This window comes from Moschus berezovskii, chromosome Y (genome assembly GCF_049115385.1).
Source record: "Moschus berezovskii isolate FMDL1 chromosome Y, NW_MosBer_1.0, whole genome shotgun sequence".
Taxonomy (NCBI): Eukaryota; Metazoa; Chordata; class Mammalia; order Artiodactyla; family Moschidae; genus Moschus; species Moschus berezovskii.
This window is the reverse complement of record NC_142489.1, coordinates 938,480-965,327: the sequence shown is the minus strand read 5'-3', so window position 1 is coordinate 965,327 and position 26,848 is coordinate 938,480. Positions and strand designations below refer to the sequence as shown.

Genomic DNA, 26,848 nt, shown 5'->3' with positions numbered 1-26,848 from the left:
CTGTAGCAACTGTTATATACCTGTCTCACCAAAGTAGTTTCACTCAACCAAAACACTTGTCTTAAAAAACAACAACAACAAAAACACTGGTCTTAAAAGTTTTATGAAAATTTTAACAAAATATGTCATACCCCTGACTAATGTTTTTAAATGCTGTAAAACCAACCAAGACTAAACCTTCTCTTTACAGCATCAGTTACTTGGGTCAAATGAGACACTGTAGAGATCTGGTGTTTACTCTGGGTGTGGAAGCGGTGTACGTCTTATTCATTATGATAGTTTTACCTGACAGATGACATAGGACACAGTATCTCCAGCTTTCACCTTTCTTCCTCCTTGAGAATTTATCCAGAGGGCAACATGTACATGAGGCAGGCTTTTTTTATCAGGGTAATCCTGGGGATCCTTGGTCAATGCCTAAGAGAGAAAAAGCCCCAAACTTTAAAATAAAACCCTTCACACACAGATATACACAAAACATATCTTTGCTAGAATCACATCAACCACATAAACATGACAGAAAGCTATATGTAGAAAATACTGCCACAGGCTCTTCAGACATTCCAGCCTCAAGGCTCCTCTCTCCTTCATGTAGTAACTAATATAACCAGATATAACCCTGACAAAAAAGAAATATGAGTTTTAAGGCCAAGGCCCAGGATACTTGGATATAAAAATTAAGACTATACATTCAGTCTTCTATGCAGCCTTAGAATTTCTTCTAATGTTTGCAACTCTCTCATCACACAAATTACTTAAGTAATAACAGATTACTTAAGACGGATGGATAACGGTTCCTCTGACTTAATGATTTGTTTCTCAGAGGTTTCTCCGCCTAAATAAATCACGAAGGCACCAGAAATCATGGGATTTACTCACACTGTCAACTTAAGTTTTCCAAAGGCAAAGTAAGTGAGTTTGTAACAGAAAAGCCCCATGAGAGCAGGAACAAGTCAGCACTGCCCATAGCTGCATTCACAGGGCTCACAACAATTCTTGGCGTGTAGAGCAACCCAATGTTTGCAGAAGAAATTAGTTCCTTCACTCTGCGATAATTCATGAAGTTCAAGCATTGTAAACTATCGCATGATGAGTAAGACAGTCACTGGTTCTAGGCCATCTGTCATTATTAGATGACTTTCCATTCTTCAAAAACAATTCTAAAATAAGCTACATGTGCCAGAAGGGAGTGGTGAATTATGTGTTACAGAGAATCTGGAGAGGGAAAGACCTCTACCATTTGAGAGCAGAAATCATGGAAGAAGAAAATGAACTAGCACATGAAGGAAAAAAGAGATTTTTAAGAAAAGATGACAGGATCAAGAACATTCAAGCAGAGAGAAAAAGTAAAAGTTAAAAGCAAAATGAGAAAAAATATAGTCTACTGGACTAGAACTCAATATGCACAAAGGGAAGGGGTAGCAAGAGAAAGGACCAGGAATAAGGTGTGTGTCTAGATCACCTATTAAGTGTGGTTAGCAGATCCCTGAGGGTTCCCGACACCTTTTTGCAGACTGGAGAGTCAAAAGTATTTTCCTAATAATACCATTTGCACCAGCGATGCAGAAGCAATGGTCAGTAAAGGTTCTGATGCCTTAGAAACATGAACCTGGGCAGACACACCAAACTGTACTAATATACATTGTATTCACCACCACACACTCATTTTTTTTTAAGTTCTTGGTCCTTGAGTACAAAGTTATTTTGTGTGACAAAATGGGAAGTATGCACAAGGCACATCTACTCAAGAACAAAAGGTTGCTAGAGGAAAGGCATTTGTAATATACAACTGTCTGAGTTACAAGCTAAACTAGCTGCCTTTCTCAACACAATTTTTACGTGAAAGAATGGCAGGCCAACTATGGGTTACCCTAAGTTGAATAGCTGGCAGACAATCACTCAAAAAGAACCAGGTGAGCCTGCCATGTCAAGGAAAACACCTGTCAGTGTATACTGCCTTTGAGAATACTGAAGAAATCAGGCGCAAATTAGAATTTTGGAAAATCTGTTTCCATTACTGTGAGCTCGACAGCTCCCCAATACTTAAAGACTTTTCTCATAAAAAGGAAGGTTTTAAAATGTGGTTTTTGATAATTTGATAATTCATTGGTACAATGAAATGTACCAATATTTTAGAAGATCTGTAAAACTCAGGAAACAGACATTTAATGAATGATCAATGTATACTATGGGTATACATACGGGTAAATTATCAACTCAAAGCACCACACAGATGAATAGATTTTAATGTAAGAGATTATGATATGGTTTCCTACTTTCACATTGCAAATAACCTTTAAGACAATACCACTCAGAGTACTGGTATAGAATCAAAGAAGAATACACACAACTATCTTAAGAAGTTACTGAAATAGTTCTCCTTTTTCCAACTGCATATTTCTGTGAAACGACTTTTTTCCTATACTTGAACCAACACCAGACTGGATGCACAAGCAGATATAAGAACCTAGATGTCTTCTGCTAAACTAGACATAAATAGGATTTGTAAAATAGCAAAATGACACAATCCTTCTGATTAATTTTTCTTTGTTTTGAAATACATATTTCTCATGAAAAAAACTGATTTTTGTAATCATTTAATGGGTTTACCGACACTTTTAAATAAACTAATAAATGCTTTCCAGTTTTAATTTCTAACAGTAAATATCAATATAAGCTACATAAACAAAGGTTCTTGCAGTCCTCAACTATTTTAAGAGTGTGAAAATGTCCTGAGACCAGGAAACTGGAGAACTACCATAGGAGAATAAAAGTAGGTCCTCAAACACAACTGCACATTCACCTGTTATGTACACTTTCTAAATTATACACTCAGTGTAGGAGAGTACCTGCCTGGAAGAGTCTCCAAGTATTTGAACCTCCTCAAAGCTGCATTATGCAAAGTCTTGATTGACTTGGATGGGTAATACTGCATAGAAATCTTAATCAATATAACTCTACTTAAGAAAACTGTTATCTTCTTCAATTGACTATACTTCAGTGCAATGTTAAGAAATTCTGAATTTCATCTGACACACTTTCCAATTATTAGATTGGGGTTATTTGGGAATTTTACAAGCTAGTTTCAGAAGGCTTGATTTTTCTAAAAAATGCTTCCTGGTGGTTTAGGCTCAAGTTAGCCAGGGCTATACCAATCAGCTCTGAGGTATTTCATGTTACTTTATGAAATAAATTTAAGATTGTAGCAGTTCAGAAAAATCACACACAGTGTTTTTCAGCTGCTGTTGGCAACAAAGGCTTAAATCTCTACAAAGGTAAAGCTCACCACTTCACCCCTCCACCTGAGACTCACCTCCCATTTCTAAGCAGTACCGATATCACAAAGTCAATCTAATCTAATCTATATCTTATCATAAGGCCTTCCACAACCAGTCATGTACATGGACTCTTCGATTCTACTCTCCTTTGAAACTGACAAAATGTAAAAACTTACTTATTCACAAGTTTAAACAGTACAGATATTCAGACAAATGTTAATCAACACAGTCATTTTTTATATATAAAAAGCTTAATATAAACAAGCACAGGAATAACTATGATATAGATAGTCCTTTCATAGAATTTACTGTATTTTCATTGACACTGCAGGAATTCTTCTTTATTTAAAAAAGTATAAGAGCATTTGAACAGTATCTTTACTACACCACCTTAGCATCTTGAAAATACCAACTAGGTTTTGCTTATTCTACTTTATATCCCAGATTCTAGCACTGTGCACATAAGAGGTACTCCATGTTTGATGAATGGATGATTAAACAAGCAGAGGAATTCTTTCAACGCTCAGCGAACAACTATTATTTGCCAGCTACCACACCAAGTGAAGGGCTTCCCTGGTGGCTCAAAGGTTAAAGCGTCTGCCTGCAATGAGGGAGACCTGGGTTCGATCCCTGGGTCTGGAAGATCCCCTGGAGAAGGAAATGGCAACCCACTCTAGTATTCTTGCCTGGAGAATCCCATGGACAGAGGAGTCTGGTGGGCTACAGTCCATGGACTCACAAAGAGTCAGACACAACTGAGCGACCTCACTTTCACACCAAGTGAAATGCAGACTATAAAGACAGTAAGTAGGTTTCAGTTCTGCCATGGAAAAATACATGCACAGTCCAAATCACACTAAGTATTAACCAGTATTGTTAGTAGTAGTAATAATATGTGACTTTGAGTTGGTAATTACTGAAGCTGAGTGATGGATACATGTGGGTTCAAGATGTTATTCTCTCTACTTTGGTATAAGTTTTAAATTTTCGATAATAGAAACTTTAAAATAGCAAGGCTGAAGAAAGTTCCCGAGAACTCAGAAGTGGCCAGTGTGTCTCTGAGGCTAGGTTTCTTCTCCACACTAGTAACACTGTCTTGTCACCCACAGGAGTAGATGATGGCCTGGGCCCACTACCTTAGAGGGCAATGTTCTTTTGCCAGTAATGTGGTCATGTTGGGACTCAGCCTTCCTAATTCATGCCTGGAACCCCATGCAACAGAGGACCCACATTTCTAAGAAGGTAGATAGTGTAAGGGATACAATCTGCAGAACTGACACAAAAATTGATTAAAGCAAAACTGAAATAGTAACTTTTACACAAATTTTTAAGAAAGAGACAAAACAAAATCTTAAAGGAAACCACTCTCCAATGTAACAAGTGATTCCATACCAATAGGCATGCACTGCGTCACTTAAAGTGAAGAGCTAGTGACAAGACACACATCCTCTTATATTTCCTTCTCATTTTTTGTACTTTTCACACATAAGTGAATGTCATTTTTGTGATATTAAGGCCACCTCAGTTAAGGGATAGGAAACAAACAACTTACCCTAAGAATAAAGACAAATAAGGATATGCAAAGAAAATATTCATTCTCTCTAGGGATCCAAGAAATGCAAATCAAATCCAATGATAAAATAGTGTTTCACATCCTTAATGGTAGCAATGCTTTACTTAAATATTACCAATGATATTATGACCAATGAAATATCTCTTATATAGTACAAGAAAATATGTGGTGAAATTAGCACACACATTTTTTTTTTATTATTAATTAGGATCAATGTTTTACAAAGCAATCTGACAAGAGCCATATAGATACTCAAACTTTTTGACACAAATATTTTACCTTTAAGGACTCTAATCTAAGAAAGTAATTCATCCAATAGCAAAAAGACAAATAAAGATGTTCGATTCAATAATTTACAAGAGCAAAAAATTTAAAAATGTAATACTCAAGCAAAAATTTTAATTAAAGGTGTACCAGTGAAATGCAAGATTAAACATGATGATTTGTTTTTTAAGGTTAATACCAGTATGTGGTAAAATCTATTTAAGTGAAAACAAATTTCAAAATAATATACACTGTAATTGCTATCATGTAAAACTGTTTTAAAGAGTAAGGATGTGCAGAAATTACTCATTATTTTAGTATAGGGGCATTAAGAACGAGTTTTAATTCTATAAATTCCATTTAATGCCATCATTAGACTCTTTCTCATCAAAAATTTTTAGTATGAGGTTTGACAGCAAAATTTATTTATCACAAAATGGATAAAATGATATTTGCAAAATTACCTTCTGAGTATGTAAGGATACTCTTTTTAAATGGGAAAAAAAGAGAAAAATCTGTAACCTAACATCTTGAATTACACAGCACTTTTGGAAACAAAGACTTTCCTTTTCAAATCAGGTAAGGAAAAATATTCCCAATTTTCAACAACTAAGACTATCCATAAAGAGTAACTTTTATAGTAAAAACAAAACAAAACAATAAAACCACAAGTGGTTTGAATATATAGAAAATGCTAGCACCATCTTATGACTAAAGAACAACATCCAAAGACACCTTCTGATTATAGTACCTCTAAGGATCACCTTCAGCAAAGTTGCAGAAACACAGGCTCTCTGTCTAAGTTTATAGGCCTGCCCCCCAAACAACTATAACTTAGAAGGAATGTGAAGAATCTAATACTCTCAAGTTCCTGAAACATCAATTATATCACTCCACAGCACCTCTAGACACGAGGCTTCGTGAATAAAGAACCGTGAGAGAAGGCCCTGCAACAGATAGGGGAGCATCAAGGGCTGAGCTAGGAAGAGTGCTATGCTAATGTGCAGTCTGTGAGATAGTTGTTAAGCAGCTTTCATCACCGGCTAGAATTTATTTCAATTGCAAGGATGAGGTGGTTCTTCAACTATCTAAAGGAGGAGAAAAACACATGGCAGCAGTTGGGCACAGCAATAAATGCCACATTTACCTTATTAATTTCAAACTGGCTCACTGGGACACTGCCATTTAGCACATTTTCTCCAATTTCTATTAACCTCTTCTGAATGTTTTCCACTATAGTGTCCCGGTTTTGATCCGAAAGAATCTGGCCAATGACAAAACTGCCAAAAAAAAAAAAAAGGAGAGGGTTTGATTTTTTAATATCATACTTTATTAATAAAGGAGAGACAAGGAAGATAAATGCCATTAGATTAACATGTGGACAAGGGCCATACTAAAAGCTAACATGAGGGTTAATGTCCAGAAGGTCGTTACTATTTGTTTTTCAACACTAACTCTACCAAAGGTTTACCAACCTCGCAATGTCAGGTTTGTCCTTAAATACAGAGATTTTTTTTTAATGAGGCAGCTAATGCTTCCTATTGTGTGCAGATGGAGAACAATATGTGTTCCATCACATTTTTACACAATTATAAAATTCACAAGCAGCTGTATTCTACTCATTGGTTAAAATCTGAGAAGACAAATTTTTCACTTTCCTCATAAAGCTCCAAGATATTATCTCTGATAGTATCTCTGCCCGAGATGACCACAAGCTAGAAAGTAGGAAAATAAAGTTCTTTATGCAAATCGTTTAAAACTCAGAGATTTCAAACTTTTCTTTCTTCGGCTTTATTATATTTCTCAGTGTTCTTCAATCATATTGCGATGCCTCAAAAACTTCATGTTATTCTATCAGATCCCCCAAAAAAAGACAAAAAAAGAAGAAGAAAAGGAGTAAGGAAGCCAATATTTTATCCATTTCTGAGAAAATGCAGAGCGAGGGTTTGACAGCTGCATTATAATTTGTCAGAAAAAGAACCCTGACAAAAACATTTGTATAGCTTTAATTACTAATACATTTCTAACTCAGAGAAATTTACTTCTATTATGATGCATCTTTTCTTAGAAAAGACAAAGCTGAAGAGAACACTCTAATCGACAGTCTATACAAAGTAGTTTCATCTTTGGGTACATTTGGGGGCAATGAGGCATTTCAAACTATATTTCATAAAAGGCTAACAGTGACCCACACTCAGATGATCAACTTTGCCTAATCAAGGGTAGTTGTGCAGAAGCAACAATTGCTCAATCTTCCAACTTGAAAGCAAGTGAAAGGCTGGAAAACAAGTAAAAAAATGCTGATATTCAGCAACACAAAAATTAATTTAAAATTTCACTTCAAAGAAAAAATTCCCTTTATTTTCAGAACTAGTCAGGTTCACAAAGCAGGAACTATCTCGGAAGATGGGACATAAAGTACCTGAAGATTCGTCTTTTTAAAATGGGTGCCTTGCTGCTGCTGCTAAGTCACTTCAGTCGTGTCCGATTCTGTGTGACCCCATAGACGGAAGCCCACCAGGCTCCCCCGTCTCTGGGATTCTCCAGGCAAGAACACTGGAGTGGGTTGCCATTTCCTTCTCCAATGTGTGAAAGTGAAAAGCGAAAGTGAAGTCGCTCAGTCATGTCCGACCCTTAGTGACCCCACGGACTGCAGCCCAACCAGGCTCCTCCATCCATGGGATTTTCTAGGCAAGAGTACTGGAGTGGCTTGCCATTGCCTTCTCCGAATGGGTGCCTTATGTGGCCCTAAAACAAACAGGTCTTATCAACACAATCTGCAGTCTCTATAAAACTAAGGGGTCAGTTATGACATTTATTATTTTGGAGGTACATACGGTATTTGAGAATCAGCTCTTAAATTAACCCGAGATTAGTAAGAACCTTTATACACAAATGATATGGGCTGGGACAGTCTCACTCCATGGCCCACTTTGAATCCCAGAACATTTGAAGCCACAACACAGGGACAACTTAACAATCATGGCCCTAAGGAGGCGCTAGGAAGATTCAAGAGCACAATGTAAGGGACTTCCTAATAGAAACAGTGAAGCAAAACAGAATAAAAACAAGCTAACATCAGTGAAACTCTGTAAGCATATAAAATGTGAAGGTTTAACCTTATCATGAGTGAAAACTCGTAAGATGCACCTTACAGCAAGCAACTCTTACTGAGCAAGTTTTGTTCTAAGTTTTAACCCATCTGTAAAATTCCATTCCAAATCAGTAAGAGCCGTTAATACACAATGATATTAATAACAAAAAGAAGTTGTGTCCTTGTGCTTGGCAGAATCACAAGTGTTCTCCACATTGTTAATGCTCGAATTTTTTAAAAGCAACAACAAAAGTGAAAATGAAATCTGAACTCACTTTCCAGTGTCTTTAGCAAGATCACACCAGTCTCTTCTAACAATATCTAATCCTTTCACCTCCTGTTTTGTGACGTAATTCCCATCTGATGTTGGCTCAACAATCAGAGCAGCGTACTTCTTTTTCTTCAGAAGGAGCAGGGACTTGAAAATACCATCAATGTCTATTTCAAGCAGTTTGTACAACTTATTCACTTCACTTTTCACCTGTGAAAATTTCAACCATTAATGTTAGCTTCTCAAATATCTAATATGGAGAAGATGAACAGGCTACAAATTCCAAAGAGTTCATCTAAAGAGAACTAGAAGTCACACAAGACTAGAAGGCATTTACTCAGGTTATACGGAAAACGGTATTATGTTTGGTATGATGCAAGAACTTTGAAAAAGCACAGGAACAAAAACAGATAAAAAGATAAACAAAGAGACAATACTATAAATACATCATCTCACTCAACCAAAGGACAGAATTGGCAGAGTCACCTACAGGAAATGTATGAAAATTATGTAATAGACTATTTTCGAATCTAAAAACTAAATGCATAAGTACTTAGCTTCAAACTACTCAATTAGAGATTATATAGTCCAACAACTAGATACATGGCCAGTAAAATTTTACTATTAAAATAGTGTCTAAGATCTCTCTGTACCTCCAATAGCACCATGACTTTAAGCAAATAACTATCTGCTGAACAAATAAATGAACAGCCACCTGCTCTCTATTGATAGGGTCATTGCACAGACCATCACCTCAAGGGAAAATACACAACTTTTCAAGGTCCAATGAGTACAATATGCCAAGCTTGTTGTTAAGTAAAGACTACAGCTCAAATTTCACACATTTTAGGGGAGATAGGCAGGAAGTTGTTAGCTTATTAGATGGTACCTTAGTTTTAGTTTATTGGGATAGTATCTTAACAAGTGATTGAAAACCACCTGCTAATTGTTAGGTGAACTGCAGTCAGGCTACAAAAGATTATTTTTAAATGTTCCCTTGTCTTTTTAAATATATTTTAAATATTCTTGTGAAAATTATAGATATATGCATATAATGTAGTTAGGTATGTATTTATCCATATCTATCACTGTATAAAATACATCTGAATGTAACTAGAGACATATCTCTCCTTATGAATGAATGACAATGTGACAGGTACTAATGTGATTACATCTTAAACTTACCAAACCTAGACTGTTTTCTAAAGGTAAAACATATCTATTACTTATGGAAAAACCAATTTCCTTTGTTTTTGCCCTCAAAGCAAATAACTAGAGTAGAAGTTGAAATAAAACAGGGGATGAAGAATCAAAGGCACTAACTTTATTATCATTTTCAGAAGGACATGTATATGTAGAAACCAGAAACAATTCACAAAAGTAGGTGAAACATGTAATTTTATGAAATTATCTCACCTTGTTTCCCAATTTAAACACTTCTTCCAGATTGGTGCTATTGGTGTTGATCATAATTGAATCTGTATCTCCATAAATAACTTCAAGATTCATCTAATGAAAAGCAAAAATTATAAAAATTAACAACAAAAACACCATGACCATCACACACTCAGTGAAACTCAAAATTTTCCATTATATAAATTACAGGTTCCAGATGATTTTTGAAAAGTTTACATTTCTTCTTGCCCTTATTGTCAGTGTACAAAGACTAAGCCCCAATAAACCAAAAAACACACACAAAAAATTTCCCTGATTTTCTTAAAGCAGACAGTGGAGTGGTAGAGGAAGTATCTAGTTTCAACTGAAATAAAATGTAGGACTGAATAAAATAAAGATAAGAGAACAGGAAAGGGAGGGGTCTGTATTTACCAACTGTCCCTCATGCTTAATGGTCAGGGCAATTTATAAAGCAGAGACAAAATGGGGTTTTTCAACCTGGTCCACAAATCTGTATTAAATTCTTAGTAGTTAGCAGAATATGAAGAGTGCAAAAAAAATCAATCATCACAAACAACGCTAGAGCACATACAGTATAAAGGCCTGGAAGTAAACTCTAATTAGCACTGTTACTAATTTGCTAGAAACACTCACATACAGGCTTCAAGTGGCAGTTAGATTATATCAGTGTTAGTAAAAGAAAAAGGCTATAATCCATTAGGAGGGATTATAAATGTAAACCAGGCATCCTAAGAAGCCGTTTCCAGTGTGTTTGGGTTATAATTTTCCTTAAATACAACATCACCAAGAATGGTATCTAAGAATTACTGTACAATGAAAATGCTTACCTTCTGAACCATCTCCTTCGTATGCATCAATATCTAAATGAAACGAAAAGAAGTCAAGATTAATGCATTACATAATTACAAAAAAACCTAAATATATGCTGAGAGAGACAGGGAACCCCATGGTTTGTCATTTCTGTATATTTTTAAAGCTCTTGATGGTTTTCTAACTATAATCCTCAAAACAGTATCATCATAATCTAAAAATCAGTTTGCCTCTATACCAACTCTTAGGCAGAGAGATGTTCGCAGATTTGCTGTAAAGGTCTATCTTTAATAAATATACATAATAAAATATCCTTTTATAATATGGTGTAAAGGCAAACTATTCTTGATAGCAAATTTAAAACGAACTATATGGCTAAAAACAAAAACAAACACAAAAATTAACCAAACACTTAAAACTTCACAATCTTTCCAGTATTCAGGATGATAAAAAAATTTTAGAAAGGGGGGGGGCCTCTTCACTATATATCCCTGGAGCAAGCACAGTGCCCAGTACAAAGGTGTGGCTCAATAAACATTCACTGAATAAAGACAAACAGATAGTAGATAATATCTGTAAATAGGTCTGTCCCCAGGCATATACAGTTGTAAGACTAAAGGTTATATAGGTTACAGTGTAGTTGCTGACAAAAACATATAAATTATCTTGGACTAGATCAGAAGTAAAACATATTTTACAAATGAAGGCCTCTTCAAAGGAGTAATACAACATCCTGGGCACTCAGTGTCTGTTTATTATGTATAAACTATATGGGCCAAATGCTGTGCTATGAGCATCTTGTGCATTTTTTTCATTTCATTCTCTAAGAGCCCTGAGACAGCCACTTATTAATACAACCATTTGCTAGAGACAAAAAACAAAGAGAAGATAATTAATTTGTCCTAGTAAGTGACAGAGCAAAGATATGAACCCAGGCACTCTGACTCCAGAGTGCGGGGCCTGAGTCACTGCACGCTATTGCCTCTAGAACAGCATTCATCTTTCAAAGCATCACTCTAAGCCAGAGTCACACTTCCAATGAGCCAGAGAGAAGATTTACTTCATTTACATTTCTTTTTCCTACTTCCAAGAGTCTTCCTTGTCAACTCAGCTCAAACCTCATGGTGTTTCTGTCTTTCTGGTCCTTTATGTTACAAAGCCGTGTAAATGCTCACCTTAAGAGGATCTGTTATATCTACCCCTTGTGTTCCACTTCTATTGCCCACCTTCCCTTTGGTACAGTCTCCCAATGTTGTGCATGAGCTCAGTGTTCTAAGTTATCAGGAAAAGAAGACCTTTCTCCTGCCCTGGGCGTGGTGGGTGGTGGTGGATACCGATCAGGCTAACCAATGGTTTTAATAGTGGCTGTACAGTGGAATCACCCTGGGATCTTTTAAAATGCTACTACCTGGCCCCAGCAATTTTTTTAAACAGCTCTCAAGATTATTCTTATGTTGCAGGCAGGGTTAAGGACCACTGGACTAAGATAATCGTGGTAATCCCATCCTGGAAACAGTTTTTAGCCCACAGTCTGTCCCCTCCCCAGTTAGACCACAAGTTCCTGGAGGTCAGAGCACATGTTTGAGCTTCACGTCTAACAAGCACTCAAAAAACCGTTGGCTAGCTGACTGCTAGGTCTCAGAGTAATCTCAATCACTTTTCTACTAGATGCTAAAATCCAGTTAACTCATAAAAAACATTCACTCTCTTCAACTTCATCTTCATTTTTTAATATTAAATTATAGGAAAATGCATTGTGGGAAAACACCTGACAATTCCTTTGAGAAACAAGCAATAATGCGATCTACCCAAGACAAGGTAATCACAGTGAGGACAAAACTAGCTCCTCATCGTGAGTTGTCTTCACCCTCTGCCCATTCCACCCTGCTGGGCTGGACTTCCCTCATCACAACGGACACCCCACAAGGTAACTATTTCCTGCTAAGAAGATCATCTTGGGAGCAACCTGTCAATCTTTCACTCCAACTCCACAAGTGCACTAACCAATTTCTTCTGCTCTCCTTTTGCACCATGAACCAAACCTACTGTGTTACCCCTGAGTACACCTCCAAAGGGAAGTGGCAACATTCACCTCTCAGCTCCAACAGCCACCCTCACGCTGTCCTGCCACCAGTTCCCAACCATTTCCACACATGATCTGAGTGAGGGCTACTACTAAAATGAGTTTCCCTTTGATGGAAGAAACCTCTTGGTGGATGCTTTGCAAACAAAGGACAGAAAACTAGGCAAACTATTAAAACTATATATACTATTACATGTATATGTATGCCTGACTCCCTTTGCTGTCCACTTGAAACTATCACAACATCGTTAATCAGATATACTTCAATATGAAATAAGAAGTTAAAAAAGGACTATATACACTGCAATTGCTTTTTTCACCTAGTACTTTATTTCAGAGATTATTCCTTACTCACACATAAAGAGCGGTCTTAATTTTTCTTTTTAATGACTACATAGTGTTCCACTATACGTCTCAAGCATGATTTAACTAGTGCTCTACTTGTAAGTGTAGGTGGTTCCTAACGCTTACCTTCATAATCACACTTTAATAATCCTTATATACATGTAATTTGCCAATCAGCCAATAATGAAATAAACTCCTACAAGAGGGCTTACTGGGTCAACGGTTGTACCTTTTTACAATTTTTTATAAACAGTCAAACAAGTCTCCACTTAGTTTGTACCAATTTCTGACAATAGTTTTAATCACCATCTTTCCTATGGGCTACCAAATTTTTAGTATCTAGCAGAGGCCCTGGTACACAGTAGCTATTAATGAATATTTGTAGAATGCTGAATTATAAACCCCATTTTACAGATGAGGAAAACTAGGCGCTACAATTTTATCCAAAGTAACAGAGCTAATCAATAGCTTGACCTGGGCTGGACGTTATGTTTCATTTTCTTTTCATTATGTCTCCCTGTCTTGTTAAAAAGCCCATTCCACATGAATGTTCTGGAAGTCAACAATCAAAAACTTATACATTACAGATATTTCCCCATTAAGGAAATGCATTTTTTTTAAAAAGCCACAGGTATCCTGAAAGGTCTACTGGACAGAAGGTACAACGATTACAAGATAACCGTTCGTAAGTTCATTTCAAAGTGACAAGCCTAATGTTAAAGCTACCCATTCTGACAGAAAATCATTTTCTATGTGCCAGCAGCTAGAAAACAGGGCTATAAAGGCTTGCTAAATTCATTAATAAGGCAGTCTGCAGTTATCTGATTTCACAGCAACACCTGCATATTTATCTACTCATTACCAATTGGATGATGGAATTTTTTCAAGCACATTTCAAAAATCTGCCAACTTCAAGTGTAAAAAAATAAACTTTGTGGTTAATTTTTCCCTTAACAAAGTACAGCTGTTGAGAATAATTGTTCAAGATCTTACCCTGTAATGTCAACTGCAGCAGAACAAAGAGTATTTAATTAGCAAATCTATCCAGTAATTCAACACCTATTATATAAAATGCCTTCGTGATTTTATTCAGGATAATTTGCTAAGAGGGTTATTACTGACATTCAGATGGAATTTAAAATTCCTACGCAAGTCGAGTCATAATAGCAGTAATGATCTCCCCAATCAGGAGATTCGGTGTCACACAAGGCTCTCTTGCAATGCAGCAGCCGATTTCCTGACTTCTTAATTTCTGGGCTCAGCTCAGTGAGAGCCCTTCATGCCGGTATTTCAGTCAGCAATACATCTTTAATGGGACTCTATTAAAATAACTAGAACAAAAATGACTTTTTTTTGGTTAAGAAGAATGACAGCACTGCCATCATATCAATCATGGCAGGCTTTGCAGAGCAGTGCCATTGGGGGTGGGGGAAAGAGGGGAGAACAGGAAAGGAGTGGGGCTGGGGGTGGGGAGAACAGTAATTAATACGAAAGAGTGTTTTAACCCCAATCTGAGCCTCTGAAGACAGGGGAAGGGTAGTGGGGACTAAAAAGGAAATGTGAAGTTTATCTCCAAAAATTGCTTCCTAGAGAAAATAATCTGTTCGGAACACACCCACGATGTGGTTTACTAAGCAGAAAGCATGTTTGTTGCTCTGGGGTTAACAACAGCAGTGATCTAAGATCAACTACAACTGAGGTGTGTGGTCACAGGATCTCCTTACAAGACCAGGATAAAGGTGGGGGTCTTTATTTTCTGTTAGAACAGGATACTAATGTCTTACCATGCATTCATTCAAAGGTTATAAAATGTTTTTAGATGCTCTTACAGACTAAAACAGTGCTTATTAATACTAAATGAGAGAGAAAATACCAACTTTTCAGTTAACAACAACAAAAAAAACATTTTAAGCTCTTATTCCAAAACCATACCTTAATTATAGTAATATCCACTAACAAGAAATCCACTTGATATATGATGCAGAAACTAAACAAAACAACCACCTTCTAAGTTAGGAAAATGCTGGGTAAGGTCAAATTTGAAACAAATAATGCACGAAGAGAATGACAAGTGAAATCTCAAATGGCTCTAGGATTCTTCTGTTACGGATGACATACAATTATAAATAAACTGGAAAGTTTTTTTAATGCATTAGCATAATAGGGGGAGCAAAATGAATGGTTTTGAAGGATGAGGAAAAATAGAAGAAATATAAATATTATGATATTTGGTAATCCAACCATTATCTAAACTTTCCCTATTCCCAGTCTCAGCAGTTTCCAAGCAGGACTTCAGGTTACTCAGTTCTTCTGCTTGGTAAACATCTTTTAGTTCATCCTCAATATATTAGATTGCCTTTTTCCTATTTTCCTATTCTCTGTTATCCTTAAAATATGTGTCTTCTCTCTAAGATTTTCAAGTAGCAAGGGCTATAGATTTAATAAGCATCTTATTCTCTATCTCCACCATTCCCAAGAGACTAGGCTCCTCATTGCCTCTTAACTTTAGCTTTATCTTCTTTAAAATTGGGATAATACTACCACCTACTTCCCAGAGCTAGATGGGAATAAGAACTGTATGCTGAAAATATGCTTTACAAAGACAGAACATCTATTTGTATCAATTTGTATACAAATGTGAGTTCAAAAAAAAAAAATGCCAGGGGTCAGAAACCTGAGTGCTGGTTTCAAGTGTCAATTACAAGGTTAAGTGATTTGGTAGTAATAAGGTAGTCTGTCTCTCTAGATCTGAGCTTTCTCATTGATAAAATTAAGAGGTTGGGATTCCTCCAAGACATAAAAATACAGAATCCAAGTATGACAAGTAGCAATATCTCCTCTCCTTTTATCTGGCTATGTGGACACTGTTCCACATTCACTTCTTTAGTATTATGAAAAAGCAGCACTGATATACTAAATAAAGATAACTAGCAATACAAGAATATATTGCCATATTCTATAGGTTACTTTTGAAGGCTAAGTAGTCATAAAATAATTAGAAATACATAAGCTCTCATAAATTGTCTGCATACAACTTTAGGCACTCACACTTTCAGTGCGTGGGTATATTTACAGAACACAAAAGCATCTGACACTTTGTCTTGAGCACCTCTGGATCCCCTACCCTGGGAGAATATATGCACATCTACATTATCAACTTGTTTATTTAACTTATATGCAAAGTACATCATGCAAAATGCTGGGCTAGATGAATCACAAGCTGGAATCAAGATTGTCACTCACCTAGAGCCAGACATCCTGGAATGCGAAGTCAAGTGGGCCTTAGGAAGCATCACTATAAACAAAGGTAGTGGAGGTGACTGAATTCCAGTTGAGCTATTTCAAATCCTAAAAGATGATGCTGTGAAAGTGCTTCACTCAAAATGCCAGCAAATTTGGAAAACTCAGCAGTGGCCACAGGACTGGAAAAGGTCAGTTTTCATTCCAATCCCAAAAATAGGCAATGCCAAAGAATGCTCAAGCTACTGCACAATTGCACTAATCTCACATGCTAGTAAAGTATACTTTATGCTCAAAATTCTCCAAGCTAGGCTTCAACAGTACGTGAACTGTGAACTTCCAATGTTCAAGCTAGTTTTAGAAAAGACAGAGGAACCAGAGATCAAATTGCCAACATCTGCTGGATCACAGAAGAAGCAAGAAAATTCCAGAAAAACATTTTATTTCTGCTTTAGTGACTATGCCAAAGCCTTCGACTGTGTGGATCACAATAAACTGTGGAAAATTCTGAAAGAGATGGGAATACCAGACCACTTGACCTGTCTCTTGAGAAATCTGTATGCAGGTCAGGAAGCAACAGTTAGAACTGGACATGGAACAACAGACTGGTTCCAAATCAGGAAAGGGGTACATCAAGGCTGTATATTGTCACCCTGCTTATTTAACTTCTATGCAGAGTACATCATGAGAAATACTGGGCTGGATGAAGCACAAGCTGGAATCAAGATTTCCAGGAGAAATATCAAAAACCTCAGATATGCAGATGATACCACCCTTATGGCAGAAAGTGAAGAGGAACTAAAGAACCTCTTGATGAAAGTGAAAGAGGAGAGTGAAAAAGTTGGTTTAAAACTCAACATTTAGAAAACCTAGTCCCATCACTTCATGGGAAATAGATGGGGAAACAGTGGAAACAGTGACAGGCTTTATTTTGGGGGGCTCAAAAATCACTGCAGATGGTGATTGCAGCCATGAAATTAAAAGACACTTACTCCTTGGAAGAAAAGTTATGACCAATCTAGACAGCTTATTAAAAAACAGAGACATTACTTTGTCAACAAAGGTCCATCTAGTCAAAACTATCGTTTTTCCAGTAGTCATGTATGGATGTGAGAGTTGGACTATAAAGAAAGCTGAGCGCCGAAGAATTGATGCTTTTGAACTGTGGTGTTGGAGAAGACTCTTCAAAGTCTCTTGGACTGCAAGAAGATCCAACCAGTCCATCCTAAAGGAAATCAGTCCTGAAGATTTATTGGAAGGACTGATGCTGAAGCTGAAACTCCAATACTCTGGCTACCTAATGCGAAGAACTGACTCACTGGAAAAGACCCTGATGCTGGGAAAGATTGAAGGCACGAGGAGAAGGGGAGGACAGAGGATGAGATGGTTGGATGGCATCACCAACTCAATGGACATGAGTTTGAGTAAACTCCGGGAGTTCGTGATGGACAGGGAGGCCTGGCATGCTGCAGTCCATGGGGTCGCAAAGAGTTGTACACGACTGAGCAACTGAACTGAACCACTCTAATGGCAGAAAGTGAAGAGGAACTAAAGGAGTCCCTTGATGAATGTGAAAGAGGAAAGTGAAAAAGCTGGCTTAAAACTCAACATTCAAAAATGAAGATCATGGTATCTGGTCTCATCACTTCATGGCAAATAAAAGGGGAAAAGTGGAAAAATGACAGATTTTAATTTCTTAGGCTCCAAAATCACTGAAAGGTGACTGCACCCATGAAATTACAAGACACTTGCTCCTTGGAAGGTAAGCTACAACAAACCTAGACAGTTTATTAACAAATCCAGACAGCATATGAAAAAGCAGAGACATCACTTTGCTGACCAAGGTGAGTCAAAGCTATGGTTTTGCCAGTAGTCATGTATGGATGTGAGAGTTGGACCATAAAGAAAACTGAGAGCCAAAGAATTGGTGCTTTTGAGTTGTGGTGCTGGAGAAGACTCTTAAGAGTCCCTTTGACTACAAGGAGGTCAAAACAGTCAATTAAAGCAAATCAACCCTGAATATTCATTGGAAGGATTGACAGTGAAGCTGAAGCTCCAATATTTTGGCCACCTGATGTGAAGAGTCGATTCACTGGAAAAGACCATGACAATGGGAAAGATGGAAAGCAAAGGGAAAAGACAGCTGCAGAGGATGAGATAGTTAGATAGCATCACTGACTCAATGTACATGAATTTGAGCAAACTCAGGGAGATAATGAAGGACAGGGAAGCCTGCCACAATTCAGTTGATGGGGTGGCAGAGCCGGACACAACTTAGTGACTGAACAACAAGCAGATATATATCACCATTTCTCATTCTCAACACTACTGACACTTAGGCTGCATAATTCTTTATCATGGAGGCTGTCCCTGGCCTCTACCCACTACATGCCAGCAGCATGCATGCCCATGCATATGTGTGCACAGACACACATATACACTCTCCAGTTGTGACCAAAGTTGTCTCCAGATTCTGCCAAATGATTCCTGGGGAGCATAATTGTACCTGGCTGAGAATCAGTGATGTTATAACTCAACATTTTCTCTTTCTAGGCCCATATTCAATTGTCTGTTCCACATGCATTCATTCTAAATCCCAACCATCTTCTCTAAACCTTCACCAGCTCCAAACACAATAAATAGCCTCTTCAACAAAAACAAAGGGCTGACTTCCTTTCTAATCTGATGAACTGACGAGTCTCAATCAGACTCTATCTTTCCAGCGTGTGACTCCTGCCAATGTGCTATCCCTCATCTAGGCCCTCATCCCTTGCCCAGCCTACCTGTCTCCAGCATCACTACCTTCCAAGTCATTCTTCATACTTGGCCAGCGTTCTTTCTAAAAATATACTCTCTGAAATGCAATTCAAACCCCTGAGCTTGATGTGAGACTCATGATGTAGCTAAGGGACCCCCTTATCTGCTAATGCTTCCCACATGCATCTTTCAATCTAGCCTTCCTGAAATATTTTGAGTACACTGAACAAGCCACACTCATTTCTTGCTTCCGTGCTTTATGCTGTTTCTACACAGCATGTGAAAAGTGCTGGTTCAGAAGTTAGGCTCTGTGATCTAACCCAACATTGTAAACCAACTATACTTCAATTTTTGAAAAAATTTTTAAATAAATTAGGCTATGTGATGACAACTTTCATGTGTCAAGTTGGCTAGGCCACAGTACTCAGATATTTAGTGAAACATCAGTTGAGAAGCTGCTATGAAGGTATTATTATTATTTTCCAAGAGACTGACATTTAAATCAGTAAACTTTGAGTAAAGGAAAAAACACACCAGAATGTATGTGGGCCTAATCCAATCAGTTGAAGGCACTAAAGGAAAAAGACTGAGGGGCCCCAGAGAAAGAGGGAACTCGGCTATAGACTGTCTTCAGACTGATGAAACTCCACTCTTCCTTGTTAAACATCAACTCATGGCCCATATGTCTGGGTCTCCAGCTTGCCCATATGCCCTGCATATTTCAGATTTGCCAGCCCCGACAATCACAAGAGCGAATTTCCTAAAATCAATCAATTGCTCATACACACACCCCCACACACACCCCACACTCCTTTGATTCTGTTTCTCTGGAGAACTCTGACTGATACAGGCTGCCTGAGTTAAGGGCCTAACAGTGCTCCTCATAAGCTACATGACCTCACGCACACAAAATAACCTCTCTAAGCCCCCAATTCCTTGACTGTAAAATGGAGACAGTAACTGCAGCTTCCTTTTATCAGGGGTACCGTAAGCATTAAATGTAACAAATTTTGTACAGTCTCTGATATATTAATAGAAGTGCTCAGTAAGTGTGAGGTATTATCATTACCTAACATCTACTTACTTTACAAGGAACTTCATACCATCAGAAAAGCCTCTCTGAACTCCCCAGTTCAATGATACTCATGAGACTGTTACTCTAATGTGCTCCCAAATTATTCTATGTATACCACAGCATACAACTCTATGACGAAAGGTAAGATTAAGAAACTACAAGCAAACTATAAGCAGAGGTCATGTCTTTGTCATTAAACCTAACACAATTCCTGGCACGTAGGAATTCCTGGGCTTCCGTCTATGGGGTCACACAGAGTCGGACACGACTGAAGTGACTTAGCAGCAGTAGCAGCAGCAGCAGTAATTCAATGCATATTTATTTCTCAGGCTCTAGTAAGAGGAGGCAGACCCAAGAAGTCCAGCGTGAGAAGAGCGAAGCCATGGATTGATAAATGCACCTCCATAATAATAGGACCCTAAAGCTGGTTACAGAAAGTGGCAATTAAACCCACACACAGCACGCGTTTAAATGCTAGCTCTTTCCATGCAAGAAATGAAGAGTGAATCAGTTTTAATCCCACCTTCAAATACAATGCATGTTAGATAAACAAATATTCACTCAAGAGAAATGAATTTCTACCCCAGTGATAAAGGCCCATTAATTATAAACTTGACTAAAACAGTGTACCTCTCCCATACGACTCTTGTTTCCAGATAAACTGATTTTGTTTTAAATCCTTAATTTACAACCTAACCTTCTGATAGCTCATGTGTAAGGAATATAAAACACGTTGAATAAACAAAGATTTCTGAAAGGCTTCTCCTCCACAAGAGACACATTTAATGATATTTATGAGTATCTTTCAATTACTGCCCTAAAATCTGACAGGGTCCTAATTTTGATCTAAAAACTTAAAAAAAAAAAAACCCACAAAGTATGGGTTTGTCAAATATATGAAAAGTGAAATTCTCTCTTGTCTTCTAATTTCTTGCCCCCCAAATTTATTCATCTTGTGGACTTTTAAAAATTCACTTTACATTCTGACTTTTAAAAAATTCTGTTTTCACCTTTAAAGAAACCTTCATTTCACAACATTCTTATGCTCTATTCCTCTTCCAGGCCAACTTCCAGTTTAGAAACTCACATCTTGTTTGTTTCACTTGGACTTGCATTATTGCCATGCATGGGATTATATCTGACACATGATCCTCGAGAGCTTGCAGAGCTGGCTTTAAAGCGCATTTGAGCCAAATCTACTCACTGATACAAGAGTTCAAGTACGGGCCTGCATTCTTAAATATTAAATTCTCGGGGGTGTGGGGGAGGGAAACCCTAAGACAATAAGATTGAAACTAGAGCAGGAAATAGTAACCTAAAGTCAATAAATCTGAAAATCCTCAAAACTGTGAGGAAAAATTTGAATGTGTGCCTACATGCATTTTTCTAGGAAAAGGGTCCACATATTTCATCAATTTAGAAATTTTGATTCATTTAAATATAAATGCCACTGAAGATGTTCCAATGAGCCATAAAATCGGAGCTTTCCAATTTCCTAGAATTCACATGATGGCCAGGAGGCTAGAAATACTCCCACCCAAAGGTTTTGCCTCTTGTCCCTCCAGTGTACTTCCCTCACAGAAAAACAGACATGTGAAAAGGCACCACGATTTGGTTCCCTGATTGACTCCTCATTGTGGGGGTGGGGGGGCCGCGCTAATTAAGACACGGCCAAACTATGTCCGCACGGTAGTGAACATCAGCACTCAAGCAAGTTTCGCACAACCTGATGAAAATTGACTCAAAGTGTCTTACTTCAGTAATCACTTAGACGGAATGAATTTTACATTAGTGGGATCAAGCATGCACCAGGCCTCAGTGGAAATGAAAAGGGCTTATAGTAATAGGATTTATAAATCCACCCATTAGGTTAATGGCTAAATGATTTACATGTAACTTTCTCTCCCACCCTGCCCTCCCTCACCCTTTAACTCAGTAAAAACTATGCTTGGCATTTTCCACTGCAATGCCATACACAAAGGAAATAGCCTTTCTATTTTGGGACATTCTAATTTCTAATAATGGCTTGGGTAGCTACCATTAACTCTTTCAAAGTACAAATAATTGACTAATAAAATTAAGTATTCTATAAGGCCTGAAAGTGCTTAATTGATCATAATTGTCTATTTGAGAAGAAGGCGTCAGGCTGGCTATGCTCAGATAATGAAGTTGGGCAATTCTGAAGCACTGCAATCAAGATAATACTTATGGCTAAAAAGGACATTAGCATTTTCCAGAATCTGCAACATTTTCTTTATAACTGAGGTCATGGGAAAATCTGCCAAGCAAACTTGGAGCCCCCTGCCCCCACAAGTGGCAGATTTCACAGATTCCCACTCCGCGTTACTAATCCCCTCACTGGTGGTCCAGAGGACAGCCTCAAGCTGGAGAGTGGCCAAGGTGTTGCTGTCACCATTTCGGTGGAAACACGGTTGATTTCCAGAAAGCTGCTTTTCAGGATTGGTGTGTGACGAGATAGAGATAGTCATGTAACTGTTCTTCGTTATTCTCTGCCTCAAGGGAGGTCAGAGGAGGGAGAGCTTTTTAAGCTTAACACCTGGCCAGGGTGGGGAGGGGTAGAGGAACTTCCTTGCTCCATACGAAGGCTAAACACTAAATTCTGTTATTTAAGGACCATGCTTTCTACATACCCTCCCACCTCAACTCCTTATAAAATGGTGTCTTGTGCCCACTCCCTTCCTATTAGAAGTTCAGAAAACAGATTCTAAGAGCTGCTGCTGCTGCTAAGTCGCTTCAGTCGTGTCCGACTCTGTGCGACCCCATAGACGGCAGCCCACCGGGCTCCCCCGTCCCTGGGATTCTCCAGGCAAGAACACTGGAGTGGGTTGCCATTTCCTTCTCCAATGCATGAAAGTGAAATGTGAAAGTGAAGTCGCTCAGTCGTGTCTGACTCTCAGCGACCCCATGGACTGCAGCCTACCAGGCTCCTCCGTCCATGGGATTTTCCAGGCAAGAGTAATTGAGTGGGGTGCCATTGCCTTCTCCGGATCCTAAGAGCTAGTTATGATTAAAATAAAGAGGGTTCTCCTAGCTGCTGTATAACACAGGGACCTCAGTTTGGTACTCTGTGATGACCTAGAGGGGTGGGATTGGGGCTACTTATAGCTGATTCACGTTGTTGTACAGCAGAAACTAACACAACATTGTAAAGCAATTATACTCCAATTTTAAAAAATTAAAATAAAATTAAATTTTAAAAGATATGGAGGGCTCCCACTTTAAAGAAAAATCTCGTTTCAGAAAGATGGTCTCAATTTGGAGAAATGTGACTATGTTCACCTGTCCAGAGACAAATGAGCTGCACATGTACTCAGGCACGCCTCTATAATGTCTCTCTACATTGAAGGACTAATAAAATAATATGTTCCTATTTATCAAACACATTTTCTTCTGTCCCATCATCCTCTATGCTATCTCTAAGAACTACAAAAGTTTGAAAGAAAGATAAATATCAAGTTGAGAAATGTCATTTAGGATGGACGTGCAGAATATGGAGAGGAAATAAGACCAATATCTAAGCTATACAAGATCTGGCTAATCACTGCGAAGGAAAAAGAAAATCCCCTTTACTTCTGAACTTCATTTGCTTTTCAACTCTCTCATCTGGCCAAGGCTCAAGAATTTGATATGAATTCTAGGAAGCTCTGTTATTTTCTTTTTGTTTAGAACCTCAAAAATGTAGTAATCACTCACCAAGTACTTCCTGAGCTGTTCTCACATGCTAGGTAGAGGGAACACAAAGGTGAGTGATTCAGACATGATCCCTTCCCTCTAGAGTGTGTACTAGTTAATGGAGGAGAGACTCAAAGAGGCAACTGAAAAAATGTATATGCATACAGAATGGGCACCTCTGGGGGGAAGTTAAGAGAAAATGCATGGAAGCTGACTGTAAATAAGGTGAAGGTGAGCTATAGGGAATAATAGGATGAGGAAGGCAAGGGAAATTCAATGATTAAAGACAATTAGCCTTTCAAAATTCTTCTTTTTGGCAACAACAAGAAAAAAAAATACGGCTGAGGCTAGAATGCTTGGGAAGGTGGGGAGAGGTCAGGCAAGAGGCCCAATTGTCAAGGGCTTCATAAGCCCCAATAAGGGCTGGAAATCAGGGAGTGACAGAATCAGATTGATAGTTCAGAGAGATATCTCTGACTATAAAACTTGTGGAGAATACATGGGGTGGGGAGCGGGGGACGGCAGTTAGAGGCAGTGTCCAGGGAGAAATAATGAGTATTGAATAACATAATTGTCATTGCACTGGAGAGAGAGAGACATGGGTATTTAGGAAGTGGAATCTACAAGATCTGGTGACTGGCTGGACCAGGGGCATGAGGAAGCAACAGGAGTCCAGGGTGATACCCACTTTCCTGGCTTAACAACTGGGGAGGCAGCCACTCAGTAAGACAGGAAATCTGGGAAGAGGAGCAGGCTGGGAATTCACAGGCAGAGGGGTTTAGAACTGATGACGCTCATCAGAGGGGATGTGGGGAGTTTTCAGATACAAGCAATCCGATGCTCAACAGAGATGCAATATATGAATAAATCAAAGCAGTGTCAGTGTGCAGACAATAAAACAGCCCATCAAAACGGACAGCACAGCTCACGTTGGGGAAACAGGAGAAACTGGAGACGCGACAAGCTGGCACTCCAACCACAGTAATGATGCTCTGTGGGTCTCCTGATCCCTCATTCCTCCTCCAACACCTTCCTTTCCTTTCCATCTATCAGATCTCCATTCTTTCTGTCACAACTGACAGGCATCACAAAACCAGTGGCCATTGGCAAATATGATGCAGGCTTCCACCGTCAGACACTGAGGCACCACATACTGACCTTTAACGAGAACGATCCTAACAGGTGGCCAGTGCCTAATACAAATAATTGTATTAAGCCTCTGAACAAGGTCAAAGGGGGAGCACCTTGCCTTCTCATGAGCAACCAAAACAGCTACCAGCCGAGGGGCAAGAAACAGCAACTGAGACCTCTGCGATGGCTCCCTTCCTTGAGGCAGCAATGGGCTCAACAGGAAGACTGAACATCAATCAGTTCACTTCACAAGCAAAGAGCCTCTTGTGGCTCCGACAATAACCATCCTTTTCCTGACTCTCTTCTGCGTTAGGAAGAGGGGAGGGTCTTCTTCCTTAGGTACAGACTGATGCCATTTGTTAGCAGTTCCGGTTCATACTCAGCCAAGAAAAGAAAAGGAGCGATGACTGAAGGGTTCCCCTGTGTCCAAGTAATATCCTCCACAGCCTGTGAGAGAAATTAAGTCACATGTGATTAAATCAATTGCTTTGGTCACTTATTTGATGACATCAAATGTCTTAGAATTCTCATGGACCTCTGACCTCAGAGCGAGCCAGTTTTGACAGAATAGACAGCTGTGGCTCAGGGGGTGGGAGAAGCCTACGGAGCCTCCTGGGAGAGGAGCACTTCATGAGGGGTCAGAAATGCCACCGGGTGGGAAGAAGACAGGAGCCCGTGACCCCACGTGCTGAGCTACAGCCATTCTCCCTGACCTTTACATACAAAAAAAAAAAAAATTCTTTCCTCTGGAGACAACCTCCTCTCCTCCCACCCTCTTAAACTGTGACTGCAGATGGCATGGCTAGGATGAGCCACACACCGCGGGCATGTGGGTCCCCAGATAAAGAATCCAAGCAGTAGATCGGATTCCTGTCAGCTGCAAAGAAGCCAGCACTTCAGCTGCTTCTCATTCTTTATTTTTAAATGGCAAGATGGGCTCAAGGGTAGGGTGGCCTGTCACACAAGAAGAGACTGAAGAGTCAAAACCAAAACCCTGGAGAGTGTGCAGACTCACTGGAGACTGAAAACTAAGCAAGCACTTTAGAAAAGAGTATATAGTTTTTTACACATCAATTCTGAGCGTGTTTCTCTTAGTAACTTGGTGGGAAAACACGGACTATGGGACAACAACAAAAATCTAACTACAGGTCAGTTCTTAGGCAATGGGACTAACAGGTTAACTCTCCTGCTACTAATTCAGAAAATACTTATTTTTAGAACTCTGAGTGCAAAGCATTAAAATACTGGGATGTGCTGCCAGTGACAAAGTTACCTGCTCAATCAGGCCCCGAAACCAGAAGAGCATGTAAAATTAAATATAAATCAGTAAGATTTAAAGAAGATGGTGAGGGAGAACTTACCTATGCAGAACACAAAATGTGTTTTCTTTTTTTCCCCTATACAATCACCATCACCACCAGATCATCCTTAACTAATTCTTAGAAGCTGAAGACCAATTTGGATTTTGATGTATAAACTGCTTTTGACGATCTTTCATTTTAAACAGATAAACACTTTTTTCTTTAAAAAAAAAATGCAAGCCAAAGACACCCTTTTGAGAGACTAAGAAAACAGATGTGGAAGCCGTTTGTTTAGATGAAGAGGAATTTTCGCTTTTATAGGAATACAATGATTCATGAAGAGGAAAAAAGTCTGTCATCAAGTTTACTTCAATAGATACTGTTGGGTTTGAGGCAGCTTTCTAAATATGGCCATTGCTTTTCTTCACATCTCATCTCTCCTGAAATATCTCAAACCACCACTAACAAACATTACTTTTATTGTCTTTGTTCTTTTAAATTTTCTGCTTAGTTAATA

At 38.5% G+C, this 26,848-nt stretch overlaps 1 protein-coding gene across 7 annotated transcripts in view; it reads right to left on the bottom strand.

Moving 5' to 3' along the window:
- POLA1 (DNA polymerase alpha 1, catalytic subunit) overlaps nt 1-26,848 on the bottom strand; it is a 298,535-nt gene that overhangs the window by 176,040 nt on the left and 95,647 nt on the right. For all 7 annotated transcript variants that reach the window (XR_016037010.1, XM_088834553.1, XM_088834552.1 and 4 more), the window contains 5 exons: nt 10,724-10,756; nt 9,897-9,989; nt 8,485-8,690; nt 6,263-6,395; nt 286-417 (listed from right to left, as the gene is read on the bottom strand). Coding sequence is in view for 6 of the 7 variants with exons in the window: in XM_088834553.1 (XP_088690679.1) it covers nt 286-417; nt 6,263-6,395; nt 8,485-8,690; nt 9,897-9,989; nt 10,724-10,756 (597 nt within the window). In the remaining variant the exon portion in view is untranslated. The remainder of the gene's footprint in view (nt 1-285; nt 418-6,262; nt 6,396-8,484; nt 8,691-9,896; nt 9,990-10,723; nt 10,757-26,848) is intronic.